The sequence below is a fragment of the Monodon monoceros genome, unplaced genomic scaffold (assembly GCF_005190385.1).
Source record: "Monodon monoceros isolate NGI ecotype Baffin Bay Population unplaced genomic scaffold, NGI_Narwhal_1 Super_Scaffold_3, whole genome shotgun sequence".
In the NCBI taxonomy this organism is placed as follows: domain Eukaryota; kingdom Metazoa; phylum Chordata; class Mammalia; order Artiodactyla; family Monodontidae; genus Monodon; species Monodon monoceros.
The window spans coordinates 5,096,259-5,113,373 of record NW_021703780.1 but is presented as its reverse complement, the minus strand read 5'-3'; the positions used below and the strand labels follow the sequence as shown (position 1 = coordinate 5,113,373).

The 17,115-nt window shown below is 48.3% G+C and overlaps 1 protein-coding gene across 1 annotated transcript in view; it reads left to right on the top strand.

Annotated features, from left to right (window-relative positions):
* The window catches only part of F13A1 (coagulation factor XIII A chain), a 140,398-nt gene that overhangs the window by 105,311 nt on the left and 17,972 nt on the right, over positions 1-17,115 (top strand). Inside the window, exons 11-13 of the mRNA XM_029241675.1 lie at positions 1,243-1,396; positions 8,430-8,717; positions 14,547-14,707. Coding sequence (XP_029097508.1) covers positions 1,243-1,396; positions 8,430-8,717; positions 14,547-14,707 — 603 coding nt within the window. The remainder of the gene's footprint in view (positions 1-1,242; positions 1,397-8,429; positions 8,718-14,546; positions 14,708-17,115) is intronic.

Genomic DNA, 17,115 nt, shown 5'->3' with positions numbered 1-17,115 from the left:
GGTGAAGGTCAGGGCGTGTGCTATGACCACCCAGGGTGAAGGTCAGGACATGTGCTATGACCACCCAGGGTGAAGGTCAGAGCATGTGCTATGACCACTCAAGGTGAAGGTCAGGGCATGTGCTATGACCACCCAGGGCAAAGGTCAGGGCACGTGCAATGGGCATGCCCCTGCCCACGTTTGTACTTCTTCTCCACCACCTCCCAGCCATGTGACCACAAACACTCTCTGACTCTTGGTGCCTCGCCTATAAAACAGGGATAATAGTTACCTACCTCACAGGATTGTCGCTGTGGGGGTTAAATTAAATCATTTTAAAATGTCCCTGAAAAAATAAAAAAAAAATAAAAAAATTAAAAAAAATAAAAATGTCCCTGAAACATTATGGGTCAATAAATATTGACTACTTCCTTTCTTCTTAACGGAGATCAGACTTCACGTAAATTCAGAACATTTTGTGAGAAAGCAGAGAAAAGTTGCTCTCTTAAACCTCATCTTTAAAAGCGAGGGATCTATCATCAAGTTTTCCCATTACCTAGTAATGATCATTACATTTTTACTCAATTTTGATGTTTACAAACCTCTGTAAGAATCATGCTCACATAGATTCTATCTCGCTCAGTCCCAAGGTGTTCCTATGAAACTGGCAGAACAAGTGTAATTATTTTCATTTTATAGAAGCAGGAACGGAGGTTCAGAGAGGACAAGGTCACTTTCTAAAAGTACACGCCCAAGATCAGAGCCCGTGTTCCCTGCGGCTAATCCAGTGCGTCTACCCAAGTACCTTCCTCAGAACCTTTGAAGCGGCCAGTCCCTCTGCCTATCACAGCCTTTCTTCTCTCCATTTACTTGCTTTAATTATTTTAAGCTTTAATGGGGTAAAATTGATATTTAAAATGCATACATTTAATGTATACATCTTGATGGATTTGGACCTATGCATCTACCTGGAGAAAAGTCTCCCAGGAGCCACCCAGCAGACTTTCTCTTCTTCCTGGAAGTAGGTCGCACCGTCATCAGTTTAAAGAAGTCTGAGGAGAGTAACGGGGTGCTTTCTGCTTTGCCTTAGGAGGTAGGATTTGCCAGCAAGAGAAAGGAAAGAAAGAAATGGTTGGCACTCATGACTTAGCACAATGAATAATGCTGCCTCCAGGAACCCTACATGGCTACACTCTTGAGAGTTAGAGATTTTGGTGACAGGAACATTGGATGCTGGCTAATGGTCTCCTCTCCTGTTTTTAGGTCAACAGTGATCTTGTTTACATTACAGCTAAGAAAGATGGCACTCATGTGGTTGAAACCCTTGATACCACCCACATTGGGAAATTAATTGTGACCAAGCAAGTTGGAGGAGATGGCATAAAGGACATTACTGACACCTACAAATTCCAAGAAGGTAAGTTACTGCAATCGAATGAAGATTGCTCTGCCCAAGTCTGCTCGGCACTTTCGTAGTTACAGTCACTGTCACCACGAAGACGTGTTTCGGAGAAGGCGTGGCCATTTGCAGCATTTGGAAGTTAGGAGAGAACTGGAGTGAATACACATCACACCCACAATTTCTCGTGTCATTGTAGCTTTACTTGTTTGCTTGCTTTGAGCGGAATTCTGCTTCACATGGCTTTTGAAATAAATGCTTTAAAGCCACGTCTATTTTAACAGAATATAGAATGTGTTCTTGTTCAGAAAAATATGAAAGAATCTTAATTGCAAATAATCCTATTAGAAAACATTACATAACTAATGTACTTTTAGTTCAATAATGAAATTTAAATACCTGTTCACATTTATTTAGTACCTTGAAAACTATTTTCACATGCGTTGTTCCCTTGACATATCGTGGAAATCCCCTGAGGTAGATGATACAACATTAATAGGACACTGCAGTCTCACTAATTCAGGCCAATTAGAATGGAGGTCCGTTTCAATCATGAAATGACGTTAAGGTGGTTTTTGTTAACTCTTCGCGTGTGGAATGTTTGAAATGGAGCTGTTGAGTTCAGTCCTGTCTCCATCGTACTGAGTGCCTGCTCTATGCCTGGAGTTGTTGTTTGGTGCTGGGATCCCCACGGTGAGTAGAACCCAGTTTCTGGGCAAGTGATAGGTTCCTTCTGCTGAGGGCTTTGAAAACAAAGAAGAGGGGCAGTCAGTCCAACCAGGAGATTCAGGAAAACAAAGCCCGATAAGAGAAGTCCCAGACCACAGTTAAGGAAGCTGGACCAGGGTTTCCAGGAGATGAGAATATGACAAGGCCATGGGGGGTGAATCAGCCGGTGTGTTTAGGGTCCTGCAGACATTACTAAACATTAAGCTCATTAAGTGCCCAGAGGCTGGAGTCAAATCTCCCCAACGCCAGTAGTGGACAGGAGGTGGAGTACCTTGGGTGTCTTGACGGGAACGTGGAATATATGTTACAAGTGATTCACCAACAGAGCTTCTTAGGAATGGCAAATGCCATTTTAGTAAATGGATAAAAATGAAGAGCCATTTGCATATACCTAAATATTCATCAGTGTTCCTGAAATGCTGAGTGCAGAATTTGTTTTAAATATTTTAGATCCTCTGTCTCCCTGCTCTTATTTACAAAAGCAATTTGCACTATAAAGAGAAAGTTTACTGAATTGAGAAATTCAGGATTTGTGCCATCTGAACCCATGAATTTTTGCTGTATTCCTGAAATAGATAGCTCTTCTCTTCTGTTGGTTTTCATCCACTGCACAACCTCGATACAAAAGATTTTTTTTTCTTTTGGGCTTTTTTCTAAAAAGAGAGTTTTTAAAAACATAAGCGAGGGCTTCCCTGGTGGTGCAGTGGTTAAGAATCCGCCTGCCAATGCAGGGGACAAGCGTTCGAGCCCTGGTCCGGGAGGATCCCACATGCCGTGGAGCAACTGGGCCCGTGCGCCACAGCTCCTGAGCCTGTGCTCTAGAGCCTGTGTGCCACAACTACTGAAGCCCACACGCCTAGAGCCCGTGCTTCGCAATGGGGGAAGCCACCACAATGAGAAACCTGCGCACCACAGCGAGGACCCAACGCAGGCAAAAATAAAATAAATAAATAACTAAATTTATTTTTTTTAAAAAAGCACAATAAAACAAAACAAATGACCCATGCCCTCTTGTGATAGAGTGACAGGCAAAAAGATTTGGAAAGGAAAAAGGATTCCATATAGGAATGAAAGGAACCGGCTGTAACATCCGCGCATTTATTCATTCATCCTTTCAACTACTTGCTGTTAACCACCCTCCAGATTCCAAACACTGTCGGGATGGAGACACACACAGCCCTGCTTTCCCATCTATAATAGCTAGAGAGACGGGCGGGAAGCTGTGTGTTGGATGCCTAGGACAGGGGTGGTTGGACAGATGCTCAGGGATCCTGGAGGACCTTAGCTGTCGGCTCCCTGAGTCTGAAGGACAAACAGGGAAACACGGGGATGACTCTTTCCCCAGGGAACAAGTTCTCCAGGAAAAGGCAGCAGGACAGGGATTGTGGATAAACTCTCCCAGTGTGGAGGAGTCCTGAGCAGACAGTGTCTAGAACAAGAGCTGAGCCGTCCTCTAGGAAGCCGTCCAAGTGACCAGCTATCTTGTTTAAACTGCTCAGCAAGATGCCCTGCGTGGTCAGCCACAGAGGTGGTGGTGAAGACCAAATCAGGGTCAGACGTCAGTCCATGAAAGAGGAGTCAGGAGCTTGGCCAAGGGAGAATCCCAGATTAAAAAAAATTAAATGTGCCAGCTCTGAATGGGGAAGACAGCTGAGGTCCAGGCCTCCAAGGTCTGGCAAGAAGGCAAGGCTCAGAGGAGTGAAAAGTGTGGGGGGCTTGTCCAAGCAGAAGAGTCCCTAAAATCCGCATAGATAGTTTAAGAGGCATCCCATCCTGCTCCTGGCCTGGCGTCTGATTCCAGGTGGATCGTTAGCTTCTTAATCAAGGATGGCATGTGGGTTTCATATTCTAACATTGGGAATGATGGAGTGAGTGCCGTTTAAGAAGGAAGCTGACGCCGCTCCTGTGTATGCGGTGGGAAAGGGTGAGTGGTTATCCAGGGGCGTCTAGGAGAGACTGCCAGCATCTGGGCCCGTGCATTTGCCACCCTGGTCCTCATTATTGAATCTCTTATATAATTTCTCTACAAATGCTGAGTGTGGCCACTAACCTGTGGTGGGAGTGAAAACAGAGAAAAAAATATTACCAGATTTAGGCACTTACTATTTTAATTAACTAGACTGTGGAAAGATCATTTTTCACTTTGATGAACTAAAGCTTAATGTCTATTTTATACCCTTCTTTAAAATATAAGATGAAGAAACTATAAAATTTGGAAAACTAGAATTCTTAGAACTTCTCCTGCGGTGATGTCTTCTTCTGTGATGGTGTCCGGGTCCCGTTTCCTCTTCGCTCCATCAGTTATACCTTCTGTCACTTGTATTTTCATCTCTCCTTCTCTATTAGCTCCTTCCCATGACCATGTCACCTGTGTTAAGAAAATTTACAAAACTCTTTTTCAACAATAAAGTCCCCTGCAAACATGGTCCATCCTTTCTTCTCTTTGCCTGCGCGGCTGCCCGCACCCAACATCCTTTTCCTTTTCCTTTTATGTCTCATCCACTGTGCCCTGAGGTCTGCCACCTGCTCACCCTTGAAGCCCTTCTCCTCAAGGTTGCCAAGACATCTGATCGCCATGCAGAATAAACATTTTGCAGGTTTCAACTTGCCTAAAACCTCCTGCATTTCTTGCTGCTATTTGCTCACTCACAGTTCTTGAAATTCTCTCTTCTTTTTTTAATTAAAATTGTTTTTTAATTTTTTTAAATTTATTTTTTATTCAAGTATAGCTGCTGTACAATATTATATAAGTTACAGGTGTACAATATAGTGACTCATAATTTTTCAAGGTTATACTCCATTGATAGTTACTATAAACTATTGGCTATATTCCCCATGTTGTACAATATATCCTTGTAGTTTATTTTATACCTAATAGTTTGTACCTCTTAATCCTCTACCCTCCTATTGTCCCTCCCACACCTTCCCAATGGTAGGCACTAGTTTGCTCTCTATATCTGTTGAGTCTACTTCTTTTTTGTTCTATTCACTAGTGTTTTAGATTCCACATATGAGTGATATCAGACAGTATTTGTCTTTCTCTGTCTGACACATTTGCCTTAGCGTAATGTCCTCCGAGTCCATCCGTGGCACTGCAAATGGTAACACACGTTCATTCTTTTTTATGGCTGCGTAATATTCCATTTTGTATACATAGCACACCTTCCTTTTCCATTCATCTGTTGATTGGACACTTAGGTTGCTTTGACGTTCTCTCTTCTCTTTGTTCCTATGATACAGCTTTCTCCTGGTTCCATCCCAACCTACCTGACTCGTTTTTCCATCTTCTTCTGCAACTCAGAGCTCCCCTTTCTTTGCCCCCCTCAGAATGTTTCTTCCTTCTAGGCTTTGTTCCTACCCAGTAGCTGGTGTTAACATGCACACACATACTGATTCTCCGAAGTCTGTCTCCAGCCTAGACTTCACTTTTAAGCCCCACATTCACCTGAATGTCCCATAGGAACCTGAAACTGAACCTTCCCAAATGCCACCTTCTATCACTCCCTCCCCACCCCAGATCTATTTCTCCCGTGCTCCCTGCCCCAGGGAAGAAAACGATGATCCACCCAAACTTAGCACGTTGAGAATAAGTCAAGCAGCAAATCCTCTGAAAGTCCCCTTCGGAATAGTTCAAAGTTATCTCCTCGCCTCCATCTCCACGGCCCCTCCCTGAGAATCAAATGGTGCTGGGTGTGGAAGCCCCTTAACATAGTCCCTGATATGTAGTAAATGGCCAACCAAAGTTAGTTTCCACTCTTGCTGGTAATTCTATTATTACTACCATGCTCCTACTATTGGCTTGGACTCTGATTATTTTTCCCCTGGATAACTGCTATAGCTTCCCAATTCCACCTTCCCTTCTCACCCTCTTTCCCTCTGTTTAAGTCATTGCCTCCAAAGTGACATATTTAATGACATCAATCTCAACCTGTTGCCGCACTGCTTAAAAGCCCTCACTTGCTTCCGTTGCCTGCAGGGTATTCCAGCCAGAGCTCGCCAAGCCTCTGCTGGTTGCCTTTTTGGCCCCTCGCAGCTCTTCCTGGCCATACCCACAGGCATTAAAATCAGCAGACAGGTGAGCTGTGACAGTTCCTCCACCAAGCCAGGCTCCCACCTGCCTCCATGCCTTTGCTCTTGCTCTGGAAGGAAAAACCCTCCGAGAAGCCTCCCCTGCCCCTGGGTGGTGTCAAATCTCTGCCCCGTGTTCCCTGCGCCACACACAAACGCTTGACCCAGCATCTGTGACGGATACGCGTGTGGTGATCCCTCTGCACTAGTGCCCCTAGACCCGGGTGGGAAGGGCTGCGCTTCCCACCTGAGCCTGGCACGGTGCCTGGATATCACAGGGGCACAACTAGCATGAGATGATCGAAGGAATGGTAGCTCAGGTGGCATTTGCACGGGTGAGCTTAACCGAGCAGCAGATGTCCTAAACCGGACTATTTCATATCTATTATAAAGATGAAAGTTGTGTCCCTACATGAAGGCAAAGTGCTTCTCCAAACCCCAGCCCTCCAGAGCATCTGTGCCAGGCTGGGTCCCAGGTCCTGGGGACACAGAGCTTACTTTCTCCTGGGGGAAGTAATGTCACATGGCGACGAGTACTGGGAAAAGGAAAGAAAACCAGGTAAAGTGTTAGTGAGAGACGAGAGGACCAGAGTAACGGAAGTGGGGGGGACACTCTGAGAAGGTGACATTTGAGCTAAGACCTGAGCAATGAGAAGAGGGGACTCTCATGACACCCAGTTAATGGAAGGGTGGTTTTGACCTTGGTCCTGGAGCCACAGAGGAGCCTCAGAAAATGTGATCTGGCTTTAGATCATTCTCTCGGCCCCAAATTCATGGCCCTGCGTTATGTGAGACATCAGAGCTCAGACCACAACTGCAGAGAGCGGGGATTCCGGCGAGCTGGGATTTCTGCCTCTTACCTGGGCCTGTGCTTCCTGGAGACCCTCGCCTGCCTCGCTGACAGCTCCTGCTCAGAGGGACAGGCTGGTCCCCAGAAGGGAGCTAGAGGTTCCTCCACCTACGACCCGCTGTGAAGTCCCTCCTAGAGCCCAGAAGCTTCCACCGCCCCTCCTCCACTCGGCCAGCTCATCCTCTCCCCACGAGGCATCTCTCTGACCATGACCATGTTCCCACTGCTGGCGTTCACCTCCCACATTTCGCCTAAATGCATGTTTGATGCCCGTCCAAAGCCATGATCATTAATGCTCTCTTTCTTGGGGACCTATTTGCCAGATGCTCTCCGCTAAAATATTTCACTATGCTTTCCCTATCACAGCCACTCCTTCCCTTTAGTATTATCTCCCTCTTGTCGACTGTGAAACATGTGCTCTAGCCAATGCTTGTCCTGGACCAGTTGTTTCTGGCACATTCTCGCAGTCTTGACAATCAGAGAAATTGTTAATGCACACGCAGAAATACACATTCATTTGTTCACAACACGTGCTGGCATTTTCTCTGTCTTTGCAAAGTCCCAGTAGCTGCCAATCCTTATGCATGTCCTACCTGTAAACCACTTACCAACCCTACCACGTATGCGTCCTTATTTTACACACAAGGAAACTGATGGTAGTAATGGTCCCCACCTTGCAGAGTCCTTCTGAGGATTAGATGAGACAGAGCACAATATACGCTTCCCATGACACCCATCACATAGATAGCTCTCAGTGATGCTTGTTAGCACTATTAAATAACCTCTTCATTTTCGTTGCAGTTTGCTATTAGTTAAGTGAGAGGCAACATCTTAAAAGTTAATGTAACTATAAAAACCAGCATTTTTATTTCAAAGTGATTCTTCTTTTGCTAGCCATCTGCATGACTAGCTTTCCCAAGCCAAGTGGGACAGGTCCGAGTGGAAAGAGACATCAGGAAGACAGGTCTTGCCGGGCAGACCCATGAATGGGAGAAAACTCACATTGTAGAAGGTGCAAGGCAAGATGCCACTCTTCCGGCTACGTGGCTAGGACATTGGGAGGGAAGCCAAGTAATCCCACAGTTTGAGAAGAGTTAGGTTTTGCCAGTTCTATCTGCTGAGCCGTGAAAGAGTGACCCTGGAAAAACAACCCTTGGAGTATGCTCTGTAGCAACCCCTGTTCAGATAGGCCGAACCCGGCAGCCGGGCAGGTCCTAACTCTCTGGGAACTTGAGTTTACAGAATGTATAACACGGGATGACGATGACACCTGCCCCAGAGGGAAGCCTGTGGCTCACAGAGGCAGCCCGGCAAGCCCTGCAAGCAGTGCCCACAGCACACTGTCCATTAAGGTGATTTTCTCTCGGGTGGCTTACATTGGCCTTATCTCTGCACCTTTCCTAGGTCAAGAAGAAGAGAGGTTGGCCCTAGAAACTGCCCTGATGTATGGGGCTAAAAAGTCCCTCAACACAGAGGGCGTCGTCAAATCGAGGTCTGATGTCCACATGAATTTTGAAGTGGAGAATGCCGTGCTGGGAAGAGACTTCAAGGTCACCATCACCTTCCGTAACAATGGCCCCGCCCACTACACCATCACAGCCTATCTCTCAGGCAACATCACCTTCTACACCGGGGTCGCCAAGGCAGAATTCAAGAACAAGACATTTGATGTGACACTGGAGCCCTTGTCCTGTAAGTTAACGAGGGGGGCTGTTCTCTCCAGGATGTGTCACCTGCTTCCTTGTCTGGCTTTCTGTTGATGTTCCCTAATAGCTTCCCGTCGAAGTTAAAGCCCTGGCCCAGAGCTCAGGAGCATATGAACCACGGGGCAGGACCCACTCTTCCTAGAAAGGCCCCCACTTTCATCTCCGTGACTTGTGCACAGTAGTGAGCACTGAAATTTTCAAAGCTTAGAGCCCCATGAGTCGTGAACATTAAATGTCACTGAACCTCTTGCTACGTACAGGGTGGGCCAAGGATCTGAAGCATCAGCACCTACTGAGCGCTGGTCAGAAATGCAGACTCTCAGGCCCCACCCCAGACCCATGCATTCTAACAAGATCCCAGGGGGACTGGTGTGCACAGGAGAGTTGGTGAAGCTTGTGTCTCAGAAAGCAGGCCCGCTGGCGGTACCTCTCTCCCAACGTAGGGACAGCTTTGGGGGGCCGCCCAGCAGGAATGGTGTGTTTGGCTTTACCGTTTAGGGGGCAGGGAGATCTAAGCTCCGCAGGGTGGGCTGTCTGATGTACAGGGTCGGGAGAGCCCATCCTTGGGAGAGGAAACTCGAGCCTCGGGATGTGTTGTCCAGGAAGCTCTGGAGGCTCTGCTCTCCCGGCCATCTCCTGGGGGCCTCTCCCGCACCTCGATCCCTCACCTCCCTTGCATACATGGCCTTCCAAAGCGTCTTCTTCACTATGAAAAATGCAGACTAGTTTAAGTAGGACTGGGATTGACAAGCCGCAGCTTGCACTGGGGACTGCAATTTCGACCTGTCTCATTCCCTTGGGTAACAGTGTTTGGTGTGCACAACAGCTGGTCACTCAATTGGCCAAATGAGCCAACCAGAAGAACCTGGTCTCCAGGCAGAGCACACGGAGTTAGAAAACAGAGCATGTTGAAAGGGCCAACATGGCAGGGCACCAGATCCATTGACCTGACAGGTGAGTCAGGAAAAGAAATGGAAAAAAAGGTATACGAATAATAATTTTTAAAATGCAGAGGCAGGCAAGACTATGATCCCACCTGGGGTGTGGCCAAACCACATGTCTCACTTGTTTTCAAGCTTCCTGGATTCGATGTCTGTCCCAAGCCTCAGGAAGTACCTTTGGGAGGCTTCAGAAGGATATTCCCTGAAAACTGAGAAACTATTCCTAAAATATCCTAATTTCAAGAAACCTACTCATTCTTGAAGGAAGCAAATCCCCCTCGATTCAGTAGACTAGCCAACAATTAAGAAATCACCATAGTATTTGTTTTGGAAACTGGAAGATCTAGCACTTGGAAGAAAGGTAATTCTTACAGAAACGTGTAGTCAGCATAAAGGACTCAGGAGAAAAAACAGTCATCACAGCTGTTTACGACAGACAGACTCAGTGGATTTAGAGGGCCTGAACCTTGGAATTAGACAAATCTGGATTTTAGCTGTGACTGTGTCACCTACTAGTTGTGTGTCCCTAGGCAAATTACTTAAGTAATCTGAGCTCATCTACACGTGGGAACAATACTACCCACATCACTGGGTTGTTGATTCACCCCCGCTACACACACACACCTTTATTTAATGCCTACAAGTCCAGGTATTATTTTGTGCTGGTGACACAGCAATGAGTTGCTTCTTGATGGTCTCCTGGGGGGAAGATGGGGGCTCCACAATAAACAATCAAACAAGTGAATATATATGGTTCTGCGTAGAATAGGAAAATACAAAGCAAGGTAAGGAAGACGGAGTGCCGGGGGTGGGGGAGTGTGGTCAAGGAAAGCCCCTCTGATAGGGTGACATTTAACAGAAATCTGACAGAAGGGAAGGAGTGAGCTTTCCAGCCAGAAAAAAAAAAAAAAAGTAAGTGCAAAGGCCCTGAGGCCAGAGCTCATGTGATGTGTTCAGTGAGCAGCAAGGAGACCAGGGTCAGGAGCAAAGGCATCCAGGGGAGGCTAGTGGGTATAGACCAGGTAAAGACCTGGAGGCCCTTGTAAAGATTCTGGCCATGATTCTGAGTGAGCTGCAGAGCCTTAAGACGGTGTCGAGCAGAAGCGTGCCCTGGTCTAACTTGGGTTCTGAAAGATCACTCGGCTGCTGTGCTGAGAACAGACTATAGGCGATGTGGAATTGACACTTAGAGACTAGTTAGGACGCTGTTGCAATAGTCCCGTGAGAGATGGTGGTGAAGGTGAGGGAGGTAGTGACAGCTACCAGATCCGGGTGTTTTCTGAAGGTAGAGCCCTCGGGATTGGTTGACAGGTTGGATGGGTGGCGTGAGAGAAGGGGGCTGTGGAGGAAACTAAATGAGATAATATATGCAGAAGGCTTCCCGCAAGTAGGCTCCCCATAAATGCTAACTTCCAACGTGTTTACACTTTGGGAAACTGAGACCAGAAAGGTGAGTTGACGTGTTCAAGGCCACACATAACAATTAGAGGCAAAGCAGGTACCAGAGGCCACATCCCATTCAGGCAGGTGTGGTGAGCCAGCTCCGTGCATTCTTGGGCCCTAAGTAGGCCCGCCCCTTACTTGTGCCCTGTTGCCTGCGGTCCAGCTGCCCCTCACTCCCCTGGACAAGGAACTATATGCCATCCTTTTCCCACCACACTAGAGTTCCATCTCGCAATCTCCTTCCCCTTCTCTCCATGATCCAATAAAAGCCTGAGCTTACGTGAGTGAGCGGGCTAGAACGGCATGATACATTAGCCATCTCAGTCATCGATCTAGGGATACCGAAGCCTGACTCAGTATCAACACAGCTCCCACACACTCAGCCCACCCCAAGGCTTGTCCTCAATAACATGAAGGGAGTTGAAGACTGTTTCTTGCTTTCCCCTGCATGTAGGTGGCACTAACGGCATGCGATAAATTGCATATTGCAACCTAAAATCAATTGCAATATATGGCAAAAAGCCACAGGATTCTAGACATCGATCAAGCAGGTCAGGGTACAATCCTAGGAGAGTCCGTCGCAAAGAAAGTTTTCCAAGTAGAACGGGAAGCGTATTTTCCACATTGATGATGAAAGGGAATGTGTAGGCTAGAATCAGCTGGGAGGATCTGAATAACTTAAACCTCCCATACCTTCAAAGGTGCTATCGCTTCCACTTGGCTATATTTAGTTTTCTTTGCTCTTTGGAAAAGAGATGAAGCAGCTCCTGTCTGTGTCCCCCCCTGGCTTTCCCCAGACACCGTAAATGGTATTGGCAGGGTCCCAGCTCCACCACTCAGAGAATGAAAATCTCTTCTTCTTACCACATTTAATAAACTTTATCTAGAACAATTTCTTGTGTGGTGGCAAAACACAGCATTTACATAATGTACTATTTCAGGAGCCCTGTTCCCTTGGGCTCAGAAACACAGCCCAGTTTCTTTAGTGCCAAGATTTAGAGGATGTTCTACCTCAGAGAATGAAGAGTCCCGAGGCTGATATCAAGGCAGCGAGAGCCTCTGTAACGATGTCAAGCACATCTCGCCAACCTAAACAGCCCAGTGGTCAAACACGGCCCTCTAGAAATAGCTAGAGGATGTCCTTTTTTTATTATTATTATTACCGGAGGCAGCTAGAGGCAAAATGCATGTTCTTCAAGGCCTGTCACTTTGCTGCTCCATCTGGCGAAGTGAAAACAACCCCCATGTGCTCGTCTGAGGTTGTCTCCAACTGAGGGACAGAGCCTTAATCTCCTGGACGATTCACTGCTCGGGGAGCCATGGAGGAGGCAAGGTCCAGGCTCAGTCCCAAAGAAGGCGACATGAGTAGGTCACCCAAAAAGGCAGAATTCGAGGGTCAAGGTCAAGACAAGGTCTTCGATTCCAAAGGCCAGCTCTAAGTGGAATGGGACTGCCCTAGGCAGTAGGCCGAGTTGCTGACTGCTTGTCTAGGGTGGACCAGTACGTTCTAACAACTCTGCATAGCCCGTGGCCGTCTCTCAGCCTGGGCACCACGAACTTTCAGACCGGACAGTTGTTACGGGGCCTGTCCCGTGTGTTGTGGGATGTTTAGCTGCATCCTTGGCCTCTACCCGATAGATGCCAGTAACAACCTCCAGCTGTGACAACCAAAAGCATCTCCAGACGTTACTAAACACCCCTGGGGGGCAAAATTGCGCCCCGTTGACAACCACTGGTCTAGGATGACCATCCTTTCCATTTTGCCATCAATTTCCATTTTGCCAGGAATTGGGTGCATTCTGGGGTGCAAGACTTTAAGTTTCAAAACGGAGACCGTCCTAAGTTCACCCAATTCCACCCTAACGCCGCCCCATCTCCTGCTACAACCTCCTATCTCTGGGAGCCCCTCAAACTTGAATATGTACCATCTGAGCATCACATTCAAATACAGATCCTGATTCCCTAAGTGTGGGTGGGGTTAGAGAACCCGTGGCAGGCTCTTACAGGGCTAGTCTGGCGGTGGGAAGGGCGGGTCCCCCTAGTTGTTGAGCAGTACTTCTCAGCCCCGCTGCACGTAAGAGTCATCTGCAGAATTTTAAAACAAAGCCTGGGCCCCAGCCGCCAAGATTCTGATTGAATTGGCCTGGGGTGGGATCCAACAGGGCAGGTTTTTAAATGTCCCTAAGTGATTGTGAGGTAAAGCCAAGACTGGGTGGTCACAGCACCTACTCATCCATGCAGAGACGTTGAGGCAGATGGTAGGCACGGCCTGATGCACTGTCGTCTGGGAGCCCAAAAGGCAGGAGACCTCCCTGTGCCCTGGAGTTCACCCCACAGGGTCTTCCGTCCTGGGTCCTGGACGGCCGCTCGTGAGGGAGGGCTAAAATGAGCCACCCTCTACACTTGAAACTATCAACCTTGGGAATTGTTTCCTTCAATAACTTCCACCGGAGGGAGGAATCTTTGGCCAAAGGCAGACATTGAGCAGGGAAGCCATGGTGGAAACATTCGATTCCATGCAGGGGGATGGAGGCCCCTGGCTCTGCCCAGGCCCGGGCTCGGCTGGCAGGAGAACTGCCCTTTGCCCTTAAGAATCCTGGGCTCTGGGAAACGAGAGTGAGAGAAATTGGGCAGCGCAGCCAAACAGAACCTCACGGCTGTGGTCAGAGCCGCAAGACAGGATTCCCGTCCTCAGCCCGGATGGTGAGCAGAGGGGGGCCAGGACCATGCCCTCCCTCCACCTGTCATCCTCACTGGCTCGTCCCCAACACCTAAATGCTCCCCTTGTCTGTGCCTTGAGATCACAGAGGTCTTTTAAGTTGCAAATAGCAGAAGGGGTGGGAGAGAGTTGCATGCCTACGGTGAAAACTGGTTTCAACTGCTTCTTTCTCTTAAATAGAAAAATCAAGTCAGATTGGTACAGTACAAGCTGGAGAGAAAGTGTGGAGCAAAGGAATCAAGGAAAAGGTTTAGGCCGTTGACAGCTTTGCTCGAGCGTGGCCCGTGGCCTGCGTGAGATGTGTCTTATCACGGGAGGGCACGTGGCACGGTGGCCGTGGACATCACTGTCCCACATCTGTCACCTTGGGACTGTTTCTGCCTAAATCCAAGCAGCCACAGCTAAAACCCCTTAGTCCTTGATTTTAAACCTCTTTGTCACGTTGCATTTTATAACAGCAAAAGCACTGGTGGGAAAATTTGACACGTTTTCTCTAGGAAGACTTTACTGAATGTGAAATTTCCAGCACATTCTTTACCCCAGAAGCCGGAGAGCTTCTTGTCCCTGATGGGCTCTGTGTTCCACTTGCCCTCACCTGTGTGTGTTCCTGGTGGAGACTGTGCCAGCGTGGCAAAGATGGGGCCCTCAGGGAAGAGTGAAGCAGCTCCTACCCCAGGTCCTGACATCGCCATGTTTTTTTTCCTGCTGTCAGTCAAGAAAGAGGAGGTGCTGATTCAAGCGGGCGAGTACATGGGCCAGCTGCTGGAGCAGGCGTTCCTGCACTTCTTTGTCACAGCTCGTGTCAACGAGACCAAGGATGTTCTGGCTAAGCAGAAGTCCATTGTGCTGACAATCCCCAAGGTCATCATCAAGGTCAGTGTTAACATCTCAGGTGAGGGAGAAAGGCAAGGTTGTTAGTGTTTATGAATATGTGTGTGTGTGTGAAAGTATGTCCTGCTCCAAAAAAAAAAAAAAAAAAAAGAACTAGGATCCTCCCGTTCTTTGAAAGAAGTAAACCACCCTATACACTGACGTGCATATATAACACTTTTCTCTCCTCTCCAGGTTTAAATATATAGACGTGGCTGCAGATATAAATATAACCTGGGGGTATAAACACGCTTGTGGAGGAAGATAGAGATGTGTAAAGGATGCAGATACGTGGAGCTCAGTGTCTCCAGAATAGAGTAGGTCAGGCATGGCATCAAACAGAAGCCGCCTGGATCCCCTCCCACCTGCGTTTAGGACTGTACCGTTTTCCATGAAGCTATCGCTGTATACAGTAAAACGCACAAACCGAAACGTCAGCGTGATGATCGTGACTTGTCATGTGTGTTTACACCTGGCAACCACCAGCCAGATGCAGACACAGGGGATTTGTGACATCCAACACCCCAGAAATCTCCCTCACGCCTTTTGCAGTCCATCACTCTCTCCTCCGTCACCGAGACAGCCATTGCTCTGACCTCTATCACCGGAGGGCCTTTTTTGTCCGTTTGGCTAATAGTAGTTTTAACGTTGTCTCTCCATTAGCCGCCCTCTCTGTCCAAATGTCTCAAAGGCACTTGGCAGTGGAGAGGTGAGCATGGGTGAAAGGGCAAGGCAAATAGGCAGCCTGTTTGCTCCCACTTCTCAGGACCACTGGCAGCGTCCATGGCCACATCCCCGAGACACCTCCTGCCCTGGGAGCAGAAACCCAGGCGTCCATCAGGGTTCTTGGGGTGCGACATCTCGTGTCAGCCTTATCCAGGGCTTGGAGACCTTTCCAAGCGATTGAGTGATTAGCACAGAGCTGAAGGTGCATTCCTCTAATGTGGTAGGTAAATCAAAATGTTAGAGGCGCTCATATTTTAAAGCCTCTAGAGGTGGGCTGTTGGCAATGGGTGGGCAGGGAGCGGTAGGCCTTGTGTCTCTTCTGAATCGTTTGCTGAGAATCACTTGTAAAGCTAATAATGTTGTGTAGCATTCAAAATGGCAGCCTTGCCCCTGGGTCCAGTGCCGTGTGGACGGCCCTTGAGGGGCCGATGAGGGGCCGATGAGTCCCACCAGGCCGACATGTAGGGCCCCAGAGGAAGAGAACCCCAGGCCCTCCTTTTCTAGGAAGGATTGAATCTTTACGCCTCCTTGCTTCTTTCACCCCGGTCACCTACACAAGAGGCCTTAAGAGATAGCATAAAAGTGAGGGGTGCAGGTCTGCAGGCAGAACAGGGAAGAATGCAGAACAGAGAAGTGGTACTGGGGTTCCTGCAGAGGAGCCGCCTCTCCCCTGAGCATAAGGCGCTGGTGCCATGACTGGGGCGGCCTGCCCACCCGCCACGTGGCGGCTGCCCTCGTGGCGGGCTCTCCTGGGACACGTGCGGTGCCCCACAGGCCTCTCCCGGAGGCTGGGGGAGACCTCCTTTCCCGCTGCTTCAGGAGCTCAGCCTCTGAACCTTTCCCACCAGAGGCGAGGCCCACACACTCACCTAATTATGAACTGACAGCTTGTCCCCATGAAGGGCTCAGGAGAGAGCTCTCCCCACCTGGGAAGTGATCCAACCCCAGCATAAAATAGAATTTAATTGCACCGCTGGTAATAAACTGGATGAATACAGGAAACTGATAACTTTCATCTTTTAGACCTCATTAACTGAAGGATTATTGACTAGTCATCTTCCGAGTTTACTCAGAGAGCAGTTTAACTCCCCACGGGCAGAACCCAAATCCCTTCTCCTGCAGCTCAAGTGACCTGGACGGGGAGGGTGTACTTTACTTTACACAGAGTTGTGTGGGTTTTTTGCTTTGTTTTGTGTTGCTTTTCAATTTCCATAAGGGTGTCAAAAAGGCAGTTCTTAGAGGTGATGCATTTAGAGGGTAGGGTCATTTGACTGGGACTCCAGCAGGAGATAGATGGAAATTGGTCCAGGAGTGCTCAGGAAAGCAGGCAGGCGCATCCTCACAGAAGCGGTCGCTTAACCGCTAACCTCGTCAACTGTATTAGCCCCGAGGACAGACTAAATCCGAGCCGCGGAAGAGGTGTTCCTGGGTAAAGTCCCTCATACCCTGGAAGCCACCCAGGTGTCCCTGAGCTGTGAGAGGCCCCAATTCCAGAAACTGGCTAATGGACTGGCGACCAGGATTCTAGTTAATCTACTGGAGGCGTGGGGTACGGACCGCGGGCATCCAGACGGCAGGTATCCTGAAAGCGACTGCGGGGGGGAGGACACAGACAAAAGGAGGAGCGGGGAAGGGAGGAGAAAAGAAATATACATTGAAACAAATGTTACCCAGGAGACCTCAGG